The sequence below is a fragment of the Ammospiza nelsoni genome, chromosome 6, assembly GCF_027579445.1.
Source record: "Ammospiza nelsoni isolate bAmmNel1 chromosome 6, bAmmNel1.pri, whole genome shotgun sequence".
In the NCBI taxonomy this organism is placed as follows: domain Eukaryota; kingdom Metazoa; phylum Chordata; class Aves; order Passeriformes; family Passerellidae; genus Ammospiza; species Ammospiza nelsoni.
In genome coordinates, this window is record NC_080638.1 from 11,658,560 (window position 1) to 11,674,257 (window position 15,698).

The 15,698-nt window shown below is 56.0% G+C and overlaps 2 protein-coding genes and 1 long non-coding RNA gene across 4 annotated transcripts; 2 read left to right on the forward strand and 1 right to left on the reverse strand.

The window, feature by feature from the left end:
• Positions 1–272: 272 nt before the first annotated feature.
• Positions 273–1,656, forward strand: LOC132074690 (uncharacterized). Its single transcript, XR_009418633.1, has 2 exons — positions 273–465; positions 1,435–1,656. It is a non-coding gene; the product is annotated as an uncharacterized LOC132074690 (long non-coding RNA).
• A 1,221-nt stretch (positions 1,657–2,877) lies between these two features.
• PSMD13 (proteasome 26S subunit, non-ATPase 13) lies at positions 2,878–10,277 on the reverse strand. The gene is made up of 13 exons (XM_059473990.1): positions 10,078–10,277; positions 9,750–9,828; positions 9,106–9,140; positions 8,955–9,010; positions 8,563–8,606; positions 8,279–8,365; positions 7,198–7,369; positions 6,602–6,681; positions 6,394–6,519; positions 5,838–5,900; positions 5,047–5,127; positions 4,254–4,370; positions 2,878–3,535 (listed from the first exon to the last, which is right to left on the reverse strand). Exons 1-13 carry the CDS (start codon positions 10,170–10,172, stop codon positions 3,440–3,442), a joined length of 1,131 nt encoding a protein of 376 aa, XP_059329973.1. The 5' UTR covers positions 10,173–10,277; the 3' UTR covers positions 2,878–3,439.
• A 128-nt stretch (positions 10,278–10,405) lies between these two features.
• On the forward strand, positions 10,406–15,565 carry SIRT3 (sirtuin 3). Of its 2 annotated transcripts, none has more exons than XM_059474490.1 (8): positions 10,406–10,463; positions 10,629–10,737; positions 11,947–12,138; positions 12,430–12,662; positions 12,778–12,878; positions 13,126–13,287; positions 13,585–13,794; positions 15,058–15,565. In XM_059474490.1, the coding sequence occupies exons 3-8, from the start codon at positions 12,092–12,094 to the stop codon at positions 15,076–15,078; spliced, it is 774 nt and encodes a 257-aa protein (XP_059330473.1). In that variant the 5' UTR covers positions 10,406–10,463; positions 10,629–10,737; positions 11,947–12,091; the 3' UTR covers positions 15,079–15,565. The 2 variants fall into 2 exon arrangements, with proteins under 2 accessions (XP_059330473.1, XP_059330472.1); XM_059474489.1 differs by lacking the exon at positions 10,406–10,463 and adding an exon at positions 10,521–10,558.
• The last annotated feature ends 133 nt before the right edge of the window (positions 15,566–15,698 follow it).

The following is a 15,698-nucleotide window of genomic DNA, read 5'->3' on the forward strand; positions in this document are numbered from 1 at the left end:
CAGAAAAGGATGTACAAGAAGAGAGTTCTGTTCCAAAGGAAGAATTTTGCTCTAAGGGTAAAGGCTCCTCCAAGAGGAGGTCTCTGCTCCCCTGCAGAGTCTCTCAGTATCCCCCTGTGCTGGCTGGGGATTGTTTTTGTCTCAGAGTCCTGGGCAGTGCTAATGGGAAAAAAATCCAAAAACAATTAAGGGTAGAAGCAGAGATCAACTTGGGCAAACCTGACTGTGTCAGGCTGTCCCTCCCTGTGCCCTGGAGCTGTGCCAAGGAGTGGCAGGGGGTGGTGGCAGCAGTGACAGTGACAAGCTGGGCAGCTGCAGAGCAAGGAGGAGCAGCGGGATCGCCCTGAGAGCGCCATGAGGGGTTTCCAGAGGGGCTCCCAGCTCCTGGCAGCCGCACTCCGGATCAGCCGGGCCCCCCGGGCACAGATCCGCTCCCACCCCCCCGAGCACCCCATCTCTCCTGGTGTGAGTATCCTGGGGGGCTGAAAACGTGGGAACAGCCCACATGGAGGGGCCCAAACCCTCTGTGTCAGGGCCAAATTGTTTGGGAAGGGGTGGAAGCAAAAGGGGAGGGGGAGGAAAAGAAGGAATGAGCCCTCAGGTTCCAGCCCACACCCCCACAGTGTCCATGCCCTGCTCCCCACCAGCTCCTGCTTCTGTTTGGCTTTGTCCTTTCAGCCCCTTTTTTAACCTTTGAGGTTTGGGGGTCCCCCAATCGTCTCATTCTAAGCTGGAGCCTGCTTTGTTCACTCCTGGTCACATTTCACAGCAGACCCCAGGGAGAGGGTATTCTCATGGGGGCACTGGCTCTGTGCCAGGCCTAAACCATGACAGAGCCCAAGGTCCTTCTGACAGCCCCCCTGTGGGGACAGTCCCCCCAAAACCAGACCCTCCAGGCTGGGTGAAACAAGCTGGGAAAAAGGAGCTTTCCACCAAAATCCTGCCTGGTTCCCCCATCACCTCTTTATTCGGGGTTTTCCCTCTGCTGCCTTTCCAAGGTCTTCAAGCAAGGAGCTGCAGAAGCCTGGAGAGGCTTTTTCTAGGCAAATAAATCAAAGGAAGGTGCCCGTGTGGGATGTTAATGCTGTCCTGGTTGCACTAGGGAAATGAGGGGCTGCTGCTGGCTGCAATTCCCATCCCAAAGTCACCTGAAAGTCAGGAACACTGCAGGCCCTGGCCGCCGCCTCAAGGTCATACCCTGCTCCAGTGTCCCAGAGGAACAAACCTGGAGAGCACCAGCCCCATCCAGAGCCAGTGGGAACAGCTCTGCTCCCCACAGCTCCCTCCACAGTCCCAGGGCAGGTGCCAAGGGCTGGGAAGAGCACAGGGAAGCCAGCTGGGGGTGGTGTTGGGTTGCAGCAGCGCAGCCATTTCAGGAGCCCTGTGAGCCGTGGCACAGCCATGCCACTGATTCCTGCTCCTTGTCCCCCTCAGGAACAAGCTGTGGCCTTCAGCCTGACGTTCTTGTCCTTCCTGGTGCCCACAGCCTGGGTCCTGAGCAACATCTACAACTACAGGAGCAGGCCTGAGTGAAGAATGGCAGGAGCAACCTGATCCCTGCTGAAAGCATCCCCAGGGAAGAGGCCTTGGGACAGAGCCTTGCAGGGATGGAACCCCCTGAACCTGCTCATTAAAATCCACCTTTGCATCCAACAAGGGCTCACTGGGTTTGCTCCATCCTGTAGGGAAGTAACCAGAGCTGTGCCCGCTGTCCTGATGGCAGCACTCCCTCAAGGGCTGCCAGCAGGTCCCCATGGGAAGGCACACTCCCTCTGGAGCCTCTAACACCTGCAGCACTGTGTGCACCAAGTCACTCTCCCAGCACAAGCAAGGAAACCATTCCAAGGCAAATTCCTAGCAGGAAAACACCCAAAGGCTGGAAGTGACATTAAAAGGGTGCCACAGGTTGGGGGCTGCATGCCGGCCCACTCCCTGCCCTGCAGGAGGGGCCTCTGCACCCACCACATCCCAAATTACCTGTGCCAGGGAAGCAGCCAGCACGTGGAAGGTTTGGGCAGCGAGGGGCACTTCCAGGTGACTTGGAAAAGCCTCTGGAGCTGTCACAGTTCCACAGATCTGACCCTCATTCCCAGGAGCTGCTCAGAGCTTCACAGCCAGGAGAGCGCAGCCACAGCATGGGAGCTGTTGGAATGCTCCTGGGAGAAGTTGGTACTGCTTCCCACAGTGACATTCTGGGTTTTGGATGCTGATCTCAAGCAGCAGCAGCCCCACAACTCAGTGACTCCAGTGGTTTCCTTTATTCCCTAAAGTGTAGCAACAGCCCTGGGAATGAGGATGAGATCTGACATGGCACTGGGAAGGAGACTGTGCTCCTTAAAGCCTCCTCCTGTCCTCAGCTATGAAATAAAGGGAGTATTTTCCTGATTGGAACACCTACTTCTTCCACATGCTCTCCTGAAGTCAGTAAAAGTGGCACCAGGAGTAAGCCTTGGAAGACAGGATGCAGCAGGAATTGGGCAAATCAAACCAAGTGGCTGGGCAGGGAAGAGGCAGGCACTGGGCACTGAAAAACCCCATCCAAGGGGGAATTTCAGCCAGAAGGGCCTGGAGAGCAGCAGGAGGAAGGTGAGCAGGGACAGACTCCAGCAATTCCATTTTGTCCTGTTTTCCAAAGTTTGTCTCCCTTGTGTGAGGCATCTCTGCACCATGCTCCCTTCTTTCTCTTGCTGGATTTACACCCTCAGCCAAAGCAGGAAAAGCACAGAAATTCCAGCAGTGCCATTTGCTAATGACACCAGAGAACCAAACTGGTGAGGAAAGCTCCTGAATCCCAGGAGTGGCAAGGCCTGACCACAGAAACAGGTTTTTAAAGGCAACATCAGCAGCTGAGCTGCCAGGGATGGAGATGACACAGAATTCCCAAAAAGGGAAGGCAGAGACGTTTATTCCGGCAATGCCGCTGCACCTCACCTGAGCACAAAGCGTTGGTGAAAGACACCCACCCCTCATGTATGGACACACCCACTAACCAGGAATCCCGGGAAAACCCTTGGATGAGCAAACACTCCCTCTGCTGCAGATGAGGAGGGGCGGAGGGAAGCAGGGCCAGGGGAGGAAGAGGATTTGGGGAAGATGATTTGGGGAATGCTGCTTCAGGCTGCTGCAGGGGCAGGGGGAGAGGGCAGCAGGACAGGCTGTGTCCCCTAAGGCCAAGACCCCTTGGATCCTGCACTAGGATCCCACCCTCCCGCAGCAGCTGGAGGCAGGAGGGATCAGGAGTGATCCACGCCCCCTGAGCCACTCCTGCCAGCAGAGGGAAAGCTTGGCTCGAGCACCAAAGGGTCACACAGCAAAAGGCCACATCCTCCTGCTCACTGCATCCCAGGCTGCTCCTGCTCTGCCCACCCACCCCTCCAAGGATTCAGTACAGTCAGTGCTCTGAGTGCTGCTGGCCTCAGGAGCAGCAGGAATCTCTCCTCTATGTCAGGATGTCATGGGCTTGGTGCTCCACCAGCATCTCCATGCTCCGCACGTCCGTGCACCAGAACTCCAGGCGATCCTTCATCCCCTTGATCTGCAAGGCAAGGCCACAGGGACAGAGTGCCTCAGCTCCTGGGAAGGCTCACAGGCTCCTTCTCACACCTGAGAGCTCAAACCATCCCTCAGAGCCCCACACACTGAGAAAGGGAGATGCCCCACTCCTGGAAGAGTTCCAGGCCAGGCTGGATGTGGCTGGAACAACCTGGTCTAGTGGAAGGTGTCCCTGCCCATGGATGGGCTTTAAGGTCCCTCCCAACCCAAACCATCCTGGGATTCTGGGATTAACAGCTTCTACCAGCACATCAGCAGGGGTTAAACTGAAATGCACCACAGGAATTGTCTGCAGTGGAATTTCAGGCACTTATTTTGGGTTTGAAGGTAAAGACACCCTGCACAGTCTCCTTAAGTGTTACAAGGATGAACTTGAGAAGCTCAACAGCTCCATTATATACTGGACTTCTCTCTTCCCAAAAGGAATGTGCCTCCTACATCCCTGAAACTCCCAGAGGTTGTTTCATGCATTCAGGAATGAGGCCTGGGTCCTTCTGGAACACACAGCCATGGCTTCTGTGTTCCATAGTGTTTGTGTGGCTTTCACAAGGGAGGTGCCAGCCCTGTCCTGTCCCACCCCCTGGAAGGTTTCTGGGTGAAACACCCCGGGGGCAAAGCCAAGCCCCCAGGGAGGCTCATTCCCAAGCCATGACTCACCCCAGGTGACCTCACCCAGCCTAGCTGGAGCTGGTGGCCATTACCTGCTGCAGGTCCAGCACCCGTGGCTGCACCCACGTCATGTGCACCCTCTTGTCCACTTCATCGATGCTGCCCTTCACCAGCCCCACTGAGAGCGCCTTCATCACCAGCAGCTCCACCTGGCAACACAGATAATCCTGGGAAATGACCCAGACCACCCCATTCTCCCCCTGAGATGAATAAAACTTGACATCTTCACATGAGATCCCCTCAGAATCCAGGGCAGCAGCTCTCACAGCTGTCCCCTTCCAGGGGACAGAACTGCCTCGAGACTCAGTACCTTGGCAATGACGAGCTCTTATCCCTAGAACTTTTCCCTAAAACTGCATTTTAGGGTGGTTTTTTTTTTAGTTCTTTTCCCCCTAAAAAACTAGAGTTATTTTCTTTTCTCTGAAATCCAAGGAAGAAAAAGGCATTTGGAAAAAGCCAAAAGAACCCAACTGTCCCCAAGCAGCAGGTGGGAGCTGGTCTCTTATCCCAGGGAGCAAGTGACAGGACAAAAGGAAATTGCACCAGGGGAGGTTCAGGTTGAACATCAGGAAGAATTTCTCCATGGGAAGGGCTGCCAGGCATTAGAAGGGCTGCCCAGGTAGGTGGTGGAGTCCCCCTCCCTGAAGGTGCCCAAGGAATGACTGGATGTGGCACTCAGTGCTCCGGGCACAGGTTGGGCCCGATGACCTCAGAGCTTTTTTCCAGCACAAATGATTCTGGGATTCTGTGTGGTTCGTGTCTATCCAGGCACTGTCAGAGCTCCAGAACCTGGACATGACCAAGGGTGTCCAACCCCAAACTCACCTCGTTGACGGTGACTTTGGCACTCTTGGCAATCTCCTCGAAGGTGAGCTGGCGGTGGTTGGCCGGGCGGGTGAAAGTCATCTGGATCCAGGGAAAAAATAATAAAAAACAATCCCCACAGGGTTTTAGGGATTCCCACAGCTCACAGAGCCTCCCCCAAACTGCCCTGCCCAGTCTCACTCTGCACTGGAAACTGCATTTCTCATGTTTAATCAAAATAAGTCAAACAAGAACGTTTTACACTGGCATGGTGACAACAGAGCCTTCCAGTGACAGGAAGGGACTGGTCCAGGCTATCCATCAGGGAAAGGACCCTCAGTCCTTGGGAAACAAAGATGTTGAAATCTGTTCTAAAAGCCTTTTTTTATCCTGGAACATACTGCAGACACCATCCCTGAAGGATTGCTCTCCCCTTCCTCCATACCACAGAATGAGCACCTTCCACTATCCCAGGCTGCTCCAAGCCCTGTCCAACCTGGTCTTGGACACTTCCAGGGATGGGGCAGCCACAGCTTCTCTGGGCAATCTGTGCCAAGGCCTCAGCACCGCCACAGGGAAGAATTTCTTCCCAATATCCCACCTAACCTTCTGTCAGAGAAGCCATTCCCCCTTGTCCTGGCACTCCACACAAGAGTCCCCCTGGAGTTAGGGACAAGCAGCCCAGCACAAGGCGTTTTCCCTCATGGCACCTGCTTGTGGCTCCATCTACAGGCCAAATCCTCACTGAACTTCCTGTATCCAGGAGTTCCTGTGGGTGGGTGACCAGACACACTGAGCACATCCCAACTCACCTCCATGAGACACAACAGCTGGATCTTCTGCAGCAGGAGAGCTTCGTTGGCAGCCAGGTCGGGCTGTGAGGGGAGAAAAGACAACAAATCAGGTCAGGATTACGTTTTCTCCCCATCCTGGGGCAGAACAGCTTTACATACAGGAATAAATCCCTGGCAGGGTTCATTTAAGGGGAAGGAGGCCACCACAACCGACCCACTAGCCAGGAACGGTTCCAGAAAACAATCCAAGCGCCAGTGAACTCACAAATCCACTGCTATGCCAGTGATTCCTGCTGTAGCCAGTGCAGGTAACATCCAACATCACTATTTCCCCCCACACTTCCCAGAACAGGAGGGAAACCCATTGTTTTCCACTGGAAGCAGTCCAGAGGGAAGCCAAAACAAAATTAATGATGTGTATCGAGATGGAATAACCACTCCTAGCCTCCGACCAGAACTGTACCAGTGCTCCAGAGCCAGGAATGAGGTAAAGCTGATTAAGAAAAAGCCCACAGACTCCAAGAGTCAGGTGGAACTCCCAAGCCTGGGCCTTGAGCAGCCCCAGAGCCCTCACCTGCTGCCCCCAGGCCGACTTGAGGGCCTGGAAGGTCTCCACGTTGCCGCTGTTGAAGGCGAAGAGGGTGTCAATGAGCCACTGCCGGTCTGTGCTGCGCAGGGACTCCAGCACAGGGTGCATCAGCTGCAGGGACAGGCAGGGGGCTGTCAGCAGGGGAACCCCACCTCCTGGGGCTCCAGGGATGAAGGGATGTGGCAGCACTCACCAGCTCCCCAAAGTTGTAGACGCCTTCTCCCAGCAGCCCGGCCAGCCCCAGGGTGAAGGCTCTCTCCTGCTGCTCTGATACTGGGAAAAAAAAAAAACAAAACATAAAATAATTTGGATGAAAAAATACCCAAACCAAAACCATTACAGATAAAAAAATACCCTAACCAAAAATAATTGGGATAGGAAAAAAATATAAAGCCAAAAATAATTTGGATAAAGGACCACTTAAAGCTCCATTGAGCCCTCCCTCACCTACACTAGCATTAAACTATTCCCAGCTTTCATCTTCCTCCACACCATCTGAAATTCAGGAGCCTGCAGCAACCACAGCACAAAAGGGCTGCTTTTCTGAATCCAGACTGAAGATTTTTGGAAATTGGAACAAACTTGTCCTTCTGGAAGGAGCATTCCCCCTTTTCCTGCAGCGCAACTCAGGAGCAGCTCCTCAGGGGTCACTCCTCAGTCCAGCCACACCTCGGATCCAGCACAGCACAGCCAAACGACACAGAGGGAAAACCTCAGCCAGGGCACTTATCTGGGCTGGGGGCATGAGGCAGAGCGTGGAAGGTGGGATTTCCCCTGGGGAGGAGTTACCTGGCAGGTCCTTGACCTCGATGCAGCCCAGGAAGCGCAGCGCATCCTTGTAATAGGCGGCATGGTTGCCCACGGTCTGGTAGTACTTGCTGGAGAGGTCATAGAAGCGGCTGTGCACGGATGTCACCCCAGGGAGGGTGTTCAGCATCTCCTCCACCTCCTCAATGGTCTCCTGGGAAGGACAAGACCTGCCTCTTACAGCTCTGAGGATGGCAGCCTTCCTGAGGAATCCATGGTGACATCCCGGGCAAAGCCACCATGGCTCCCACTCCCTTCCCTGTGGGGGTGCTGAGGCCCTGGCACAGGGTGCCCAGAGAAGCTGAGGCTGATCCAGCCCTGGAAGTGTCCAAGGCCAGGGTGGAGCAACCTGGGATAGTGGAAGGAGTCCCTGTCCATGACTGGGTGATCTTCAAGATCCTTTCCAACCCAAACCCATCCCTCAGCACTTGCTCTAAGAGAACCAAAGCTGCCTCATGTTGCTATGACATTTTCTGAAAAATTTCTTTGCCAGGATTTTCCTCCTGAGAAGCTGAAAAGCCTCAGAGGAAAAGAAAAACAATAATTATCTGCTGCTGTGGAATGCAGCATCTTTGATTAGTCCATGTTGGTTGTTTCTAATTAATGGCCAATCACAGTCAGCTGGCTCAGACTCTCTGAAAGTCACGAGCTTTTGTTATTCATCCTTTTCTATGCCTTTCAAGCCTTCTGATGAAATTCTTTCTTCTATTCTTTTAGTATAGTTCCAATATATAATTTTCTTTTAATATAAAATATATAATGAAATAATAAATTAGCCTTCTGAAACGTGGAGTCAAGATTCTTGTCTCTTCCCTTGTCCTAGGACCCCTGCAAAGACAATCACAGCCCTGCCTGAAAAACACCATTTTGGGTTTAAAAGACGGTTTTAAAACCAGCCAAGGATGACAAACCCCACGTGCTTCACTCAGGCAACAACACTGCAGGTCGCTGTGAGCAGCTCGCACATCCTGGTGAGCTCAAAAGCCCCTCAGGGCTGGCAGCTGGGATAACCAAGGAATGTCACAGCACCCCAAAACGCCCCTTATCCCAGGCCACCCCTCACCTTGGTGACCTGCAGGTCCCCGATGTTGAGCTTGAGGGCCCCGATGGCTGTTTTGCACAGGATCACGGCCTCGTCGCTGCTCTTCACCTGCAGGGACACAGGGACCTGTTCAGTGTCACCTGCAGCCAGGTGTGCTCAGCTCCAGGGGCTGGGTAAACGTCACTTGTGACCATATTCCTGCATTCAAATCCCTGTGGAAAGGTGCTGCTCTCCAGCACAGATGACACACGTGCCAGTGACTCCTGGCCTGAGGAGGAACTCAGCAGGAACAACTTCCAACATACCTTTTCCCGGGTCTTCTCCAGAAAAGTCAGGGCCACGTTGGGATCTGGAGTAGAGGGAAAAACAGATTTAAACGAGCAGCTCTCATACAGATAAACCTCACCTACCAGACCACCTTTGACAGGATTCCTGATGCTGGAATATGGGTTTTCCATGGTGTACCCTCAGCCTGCAGCAGCTGCTGGCAGGTAAGCTGGGCTTTTCCCCACCATCCCCCTCTCCAGGGCAGCTCTGGACTTCCGACTCCAGCAATCAACAACAACCTAAGCTTGCTAAGCCAGCACTTTCCCTCCCCAGCGCAGCAGAAGCACAACAACTTCCCATCCAAGACTGACCCATCCCTGGCCGCCTTCCAGAGGTCACAACAGGACAGGGAAGAGGGGAGGACACGCACCTGTCATCTGCCGGACCACGTGCAGGATAATCTCCACCAGGGACAGGGGGTTCACCCTGCAGGGAGCAGCTCAGAGTCAGCACCCCTCCAAGTGGCCCCCAAGCCCCCCAGGTGACCCCCAAGCCCCCCCAGGTGGCCCTCAGTAACTCACCTGTGCTCAAACTCACTGATGAAGTTCTCATAGAGCTGCAGGGACAAAGACAGGGACACTCAGGGCAACGGACACCTCAGTTCAGGGCTTCTCGCCATATTTCCTCTCTATTCCAGCTCATTTGAACATTCCTGGAAAGTGCTGGACAGGGCTCTGAGCCAGCTGGGCAAGTGGAAGGTGTCCCTTCCAGGAAAGGTCGAACATGATGATCCTCAAGGTCTCTTCCAACCCACACCACTGAAATCCCTCAATCCCATGATTTTTCCGGAAAGTCGGGCAACCCATACAGAAATTCCAGCACTATTCAGAACTCAGAACTACTCATTTTAGCTAATCCTATCCTCATAGGCTTCTTCCAGAGAACACCCATCCTGCACTTGCAAAGCTCTTGCTAAAATATGTAGCGAAAAAAAAACTCTCCGCAACTCCCAAAAATAAAAATTTTAGTTAAGTGAGGTAAAGAACCACTTTGAAGTTTCTGAACCTGAGACATTTAACTTCAGTAGAGTTTCCACACAGCCACCAGTGCAAACACCCCAGGAGCTGAACCCACCCAGGTCAATAACTCTCCGAGAGAATTAGGGAAGAGAGAAGCCGCAGGCTGAGTTTTTCCCGGTACAAAGAGATAGGAAAAGTCTGCTCACCTTGATGAGCCCATCTCCCTGGGCGAAGCAGGGGTCCTGCACGAAGTCCAGCACCTGCAGAGTGAGCTGGTGCCATAGCCTGGGGACACAAACAGCGCCGTGAGCCCAGCGCCGCCGAACCGTACCCCATCCCGGGCCGTGCCGAGCCGGGACTGGCGAGGGCGCGGACCGGGGGTGAGCCGGGGGCTGGGGCAGGGGCAAACCCCGCCGGAGTCACCCCCCGGGCGGGCGGCTAAAGGGACGCGGGCCCAGCCCGGCCCCTCGGCCGAAGGGAGGAGGGCAGCGGGACCCGGGACGGGCGATCCCCCCGCACCCCGTCCCCGCTCACTTCTTGTTGTAGAGCTCCTCGAGGCGGTGCCACACGGCGGCCTGGCCCGGCCCCGCGCTCTGGCTCTGCTGCAGGAAGCCCGGCACGTCCTTCATGGCGGCGGCAGCGGCGGCGGGGCCCGGACGGAGCCGGGGCCGGGGCCGGGTCGGGGCCGGACGGGAGCGGAGCGAGGAGGCCGCGCCGTCCCCGCGGTGCGCACTCACTTCCGGCCGCGCGGGGCCCGCCGGGTACCGTAACGCCCCGCGCCCGCCGCCGCCGCGCACTCGCCCCGCGCCGCTCCCGCCGCGCCCCGCGGTCGCCACGGCAACGCCGCCGCGCCGCCGAGCCCCGGGCCTTCCCCCGCCGCCTCTCCCCGCGCCCGCCCCGCCGGAACCAGCCCGGGCGGGGTGAGCGGCGGCGGGCGGCGGCAGCGCGGGCGCGCGCGCTCGCGGCAGTGCGGTAGCGGCGATGGAGCGCGGGGCGCGGGCGCTGCTGGCGGCCGGTGAGCGCCGGGGCCGGGGGGAGCCCCGGGAGCCCCGGACCGCCCCCAGCACCGCTCTGCTCTCTTGCAGCCTGGAGGAGCCTGTGGGAGCGCCATGGGCCCTGCCACGGCGGCAGCGCGGCACGGGCCGCCCGGTGCGGCGGGCACGGGACGGGGCCGGCCGGCGGCGGAGCCCGGAGGTAGGTGGGGAATGCCCAGTTGGGGGTTGGAGCAGCCCTGCGGGAACGGGAGCACGGGAATCGGTGCTGGGATGGGACTTGCTCCCGTGATGGAGCGTGTCCCGTCCCCGTCCAAACAGGGACATCACTGTGAGAGCCAGGGCTGGCCTGGGAGCCCGGAGAGCGGGGATCTGCCAGGGAAAGCTCAGTGGATTTCCAAGAATGTGAGTTCAGACCCCCGGGAACCCGGTGTGACAGGGCAGAGCCGTATCCTTGTGACAGCAGGGAAAGGCAGTGCGGTGTCACAGCCCCGGGAAGGCGCTGTCACATCGCTGTGACAGCAGGATAAGGCAGGGTCACAACCCTGGGAAAGCAGAACCACATCCCTGTGACAGCAGGGAAAGACAGTGCAGGGCACCTCCTTTAGGAAGTCGGTGTCACACATCCCAGGGAAGGCAGTGTTACAGCCCTTGGAAGGCAGAGCCACGTCCCTGTGACAGGAGGCTAAGGCAGTGCAGTGCCACATCCCTGGGAAAGCAATGTCATGTCCCTGCAAAGGAACTGTCACATCCCAAGGCAGGCCGAGCTGACCACCCTGGGGCCTGGAAACACTTCCAGCTCTGTCCTTGCCAAGCTCTCTTGGCTCTCTCCCTGCCTGCTCTGGACTGCGCACAATACCATGCTCCAGCAGCACTAATTTTCTGGGAGAAGCTGTTCCCTGTCGCTAATGACTGTTCCCGAACTGCTAATGACTGTTCCCTGATGATAATGGCTGTTGCCAGCCCAGCTGGGCACGGGGCTGTGATTCCTTTGGACAAGGACACACGGAGCCCAAGTGGGGAACGGGGACAGGACAGTGTCTGTGCTCACCCGGGCAGGGTGACATATCACCCTGAGAGAAGCTTGCTGATTTCAGGACACAGCAGGGTCTCCTGGACCCCAGAGGGGTGTAAATCAACACTGAGACTGGTGATTCCCAGTGAGTCCAGCCTTGTGTCCATCCCTGTCCAAAAAAAACCCTCACAAGAATACTAGTGACTTGGTATTTTAGACCCACATAAAGAATTGCTGAGGGATGTGTCTGCTCTCAGCCAAGCTTTCTCCTAGTGAAGCCCAAGCACAATCCTGCCCAGAGAAGAGCTTTCTGAGGAATTTTGGGGTGATTTTCTCCCCCCGAGCCAAAGTCACCGTCAGTTCTCTCAGTGCTGTGCTTCCCCCTGTGCCGAGCAGGATCCAAAGCTCCAGGCCCTTCTGTGTGAGTGCAGCTGCCAGAGCCATTTTGGGCAGGTGGGGAGGTGACAAGGGGAAGGAGAAGCTCACCTTGAAGGACGTGGCCGAGCTGCTCCGGAAGGAGGAATGTCGGAGTGTGGTGGTGATGGCCGGCGCTGGGATCAGCACGCCCAGCGGCATCCCCGACTTCAGGTGAGGCCTCTGTGTCCTTGGAGGGCTGAGGTCTTGTCCATGGAAAGGGTGATTAAACATTGGATGGGGCTGCCCAGGGAGGTGCTGGAGTCACCATCCTTGGAGGTGTCCGAGGAATGGCAGGATGTGACACTCCTGTGGACGTGGCACTCTTTTTGACAAAGTGATGATGCACCACAGGCTGGATAGGTTGATGCTCTTGGAGGTCTCTTCCAACCTCATTGATCTTGGGATTCTGTCTCCAGTCCAGGCCCCCCTGCAGCCCCTCTCAGCTGCCCTCTGTCCCTGCAGGTCCCCCGGGAGCGGCTTGTACAGCAACCTGGAGCAGTACAACATCCCCTACCCCGAGGCCATCTTTGAGCTGGGGTATTTCTTCGTCAACCCCAAGCCCTTCTTCACCCTGGCCAAGGAGCTCTATCCTGGAAACTACCGCCCCAATTCCGCCCACTATTTCCTCCGGCTGCTGCACGACAAGGGGCTGCTCCTGCGCCTCTACACCCAGAACATCGATGGGCTGGAGAGAGGTAAGCTCCCTCCTCCCAGCTCCAGCAGCAGCACCAGGAGCTGAGGGGAGAAGCAGGACTGGGGAGATGCACAGGGAGGCTCTGGCTCAGTCCTTTCCCCCATGCTGTATTCCAGTGGCTGGGATCCCTCCTGACAGGCTGGTGGAAGCCCACGGCACCTTTGCCACTGCCACCTGTACGGTGTGTCAGAGGAACTTCCCCGGAGAGGACTTCAGGGTGAGTGGGCCCAGCCGGGCATCAACACAATTAACACAAGGAGGCATTAATTATTACAGCAATGACAGATCCAAACCTGTTGTTTTGCCCTGGGGGACAAGAGGTTTGTGGAGGTGACCAGGTTTGGGGTTGGGTGTTGCTCTGAGGACACGTGGTAGTTCTGAAGCCCTGTGACAGGCAGGTTTGGGGTCTCCTTTCAGGGGGTCAGGGTCCCTGTGACAGGCAGTTTTGGGGTCTCTCCTTTCAGGGAGATGTCATGGGGGACAGGATCCCTTGCTGTCCTGTCTGCACCGGAGTTGTCAAGCCTGACATAGTGTTCTTCGGCGAGCAGCTCCCACCGCGCTTCCTCCTGCACCTCACAGACTTCCCCATGGCAGACCTGCTCTTCGTCATCGGGACATCCCTGGAGGTCTGGCAATAACGGAAACCCCTGGGAAAAAACTCACATGGAGAACAGGGCCTGAAGGGACTCCAGAGGGGAGAGAGGGCTGAGAGAAGACAAGAAAATGGGTTAGGGAGGTGAAATTTGGGGTGGAGGGTAAAAAATAGGGTGGAAGTGCTCTGAGAGACCCTCTGGAAACCAGGTGACACCTGGAGAGCTGAGGAAAGGCCACCAGGTGACGGGTGACACTGTGACCTGCTCAGAGCCAAGAGTGCCAGGAGCAGGTTCCCCTGGCAGGGTGACTGTCCCTGTGTCCCCCCTCAGGTGGAGCCCTTTGCCAGCCTGGCCGACGCCGTGCGCAGCTCCGTGCCGCGGGTGCTCATCAACCGGGAGCTGGTGGGGCCCTTTGCGTGGCAGCAGCGCCACAACGACGTGGCCGAGCTCGGGGACGTGGTCGGTGGCGTCGAGAGGCTGGTGGAGCTGCTGGGCTGGAAGGAGGAGATGCAAACGCTGATCCAGAAGGAGAAAGAGAAGGTGGGAAGAGGCTCAGACCCCCCAGCTCCCCCCTCAGCCCCTGTGCTGGAGTTATGCACAGGAGTGGGTTTGTGCTTGCTGGGGTCACATTGCACAGAAAAGTGCAAAAAAAGCCCCATTCCAACCCAAACCTGAGTGCTGTTTCACAGCCAGTGTGCCAGGGCAGAGCCCCGTGGGCTGAATGTGTCTGTGGGAAGACGTGGATCTGCCAGTTCCAGATGAGTTAGGAACATGGAAAAGGACAGGATTTGGGCTGAAAGCAGTGATCCTCTCAGGGACTGAGAAGCTTCCAGTTACATCACCTGGTGTGTGATTTGTTCTCAGACAAACCCTGTATCTGTAGGTGCAGATGTCTGATTACTCCCAGCCCCTGGCAGGAAATGCCCTTGGCCAGCAGCACTAGGCTGTGAGGCGGCAAAGCCTCAAAACAGAACTGGGATGTTCCACAGGGAGCACTTCCCTCAGCTCTGAGGAGCTGGAAACTCACACCTCTACAGTCCCTTCATGGCTGTGCTTCCAGAGGTTCCTCTGGAGCAATAAGCTGTAGGAGAGAGGGAAGGGAGGCTCCAGTTGTGCTGAGACCCCACTAGTGCTGCCATGGCTGGACAGGGAGTGGGATTCCTGCTCCTGCTCCACTTGGCAGTGATGAATCCTTAAATCAACTTTTTTTCCCCCAACATTCTCACATCTGTAACCTTCTGGGATCTTCAGGAGTGAGAAATTGCAGGGGAACAAGTTTGTAATTACTTGGAGCTTAGTGCTGATGTTAATTACTACATTCCTTTAGACCACTGGGAGGTTTTTTCCACATTTGACATCAAACACAGATGGTGTTTTTTAGGCATACATTGTCCAAACGTGACTTCATAAAATCTGGCTTCAAGGTTCCAGTTGTAACATCCAGGTTGTTCTTACTTCCCTCAGATTATGCAGCAGGAATGAGTAGGAATTCTTAGCCTTTTTGCCAGGTTTTTGATTTTTCAGTACCAACATTTTGGGAACCAGCCAGCCCTTGGCTTGATGCTTGTGCTGCTCTGAATCCCTGAGGGATAATGCTGATGCAACAGTGATGGAGGAAAACCAGTTGCTTGGAGCAACCTAGATTAGTGGCAAGTGTCCCTGTCCATGGCCAGGAGTGGGACTGGATGACCTCTAAGGCCCCTTCCAAGCCAAACCATCCTGGGATTCCAGGATTCTGTGGGGATGAAGCTGGGGCTGGAATGTTGGATGCTCCCTGGCAAGCACTGTGGTCTCTGTTTCCAGCTGGATGCCAAGGACAAGTAGGAGGGCGCTCCTGTCACCCCTCAGCACATCACTTGAGGATCTCGAGCCATGAGTGTCACCAGCAAGTGTCCGAGGGCCTGGGGGCTCGTGCCAGCACATCCAACGAGCTCTGTGGCAGCAGTTGGCTGTTTGGATCTCCCTCCTTCCGAGCCATCCATGCCAGAGCCCCTTAGAGGCACTGGTTCCATGGGGCAGGAGCTGGAATGCCATGAAGGTCAGGCCAGGACAGCCTGGAGAGTGTTTTCCAGCTCCCACTGGGCTGAGCATCCAGTTCCTGTCACAGCTCCTCCCCAGCCACTGTTCCCTTGGCTGTGATCCTCAGCTGCTGCAGGCTGTGTTTAGTCTTCCATAAAATCTCTGCTAATCAGGGGACAAGCCAGGGGTGGGGGGGCTGCCCCCCATTCCCATTCCAGCTCAAGCTGCTGGGGAATTTTTGAATCACTGGAGTGTTAATTATTTAATAATAAAGAAACAACTCATTTCTGGATGTCACCTGAGGGGTTTTCTGTAGAGTCACATCTGTCCCCACCACTGTTTTTTTCACCTGCTTTTTGGTACCTTTTCCACTCACACAAGTGCCTTTCCCTGCTGTAGATGCCATCCTGGGGGGTGGCAGTGCC

What these genes read in the sequence shown, in the direction of transcription:
- PSMD13 (XM_059473990.1), bottom strand. Translation starts at nt 10,172, where the DNA reads ATGAAGGACGTGCCGGGCTTCCTGCAGCAGAGCCAGAGCGCGGGGCCG. An exon ending in ATCAGTGAGTTTGAGCACAG is followed by an intron (nt 9,011 to 9,105) that starts GTGAGTTACTGA and finishes TGCTCCCTGCAG; the next exon opens with GGTGAACCCCCTGTCCCTGG. An exon ending in AGTCGGCCTGGGGGCAGCAG is followed by an intron (nt 5,901 to 6,393) that starts GTGAGGGCTCTG and finishes CTCCCCTCACAG; the next exon opens with CCCGACCTGGCTGCCAACGA.
- SIRT3 (XM_059474489.1), top strand. Translation starts at nt 10,525, where the DNA reads ATGGAGCGCGGGGCGCGGGCGCTGCTGGCGGCCG. An exon ending in GCCGGCGGCGGAGCCCGGAG is followed by an intron (nt 10,738 to 11,946) that starts GTAGGTGGGGAA and finishes TGTGCCGAGCAG; the next exon opens with GATCCAAAGCTCCAGGCCCT. An exon ending in TCCAGAAGGAGAAAGAGAAG is followed by an intron (nt 13,795 to 15,057) that starts GTGGGAAGAGGC and finishes CTCTGTTTCCAG; the next exon opens with CTGGATGCCAAGGACAAGTA.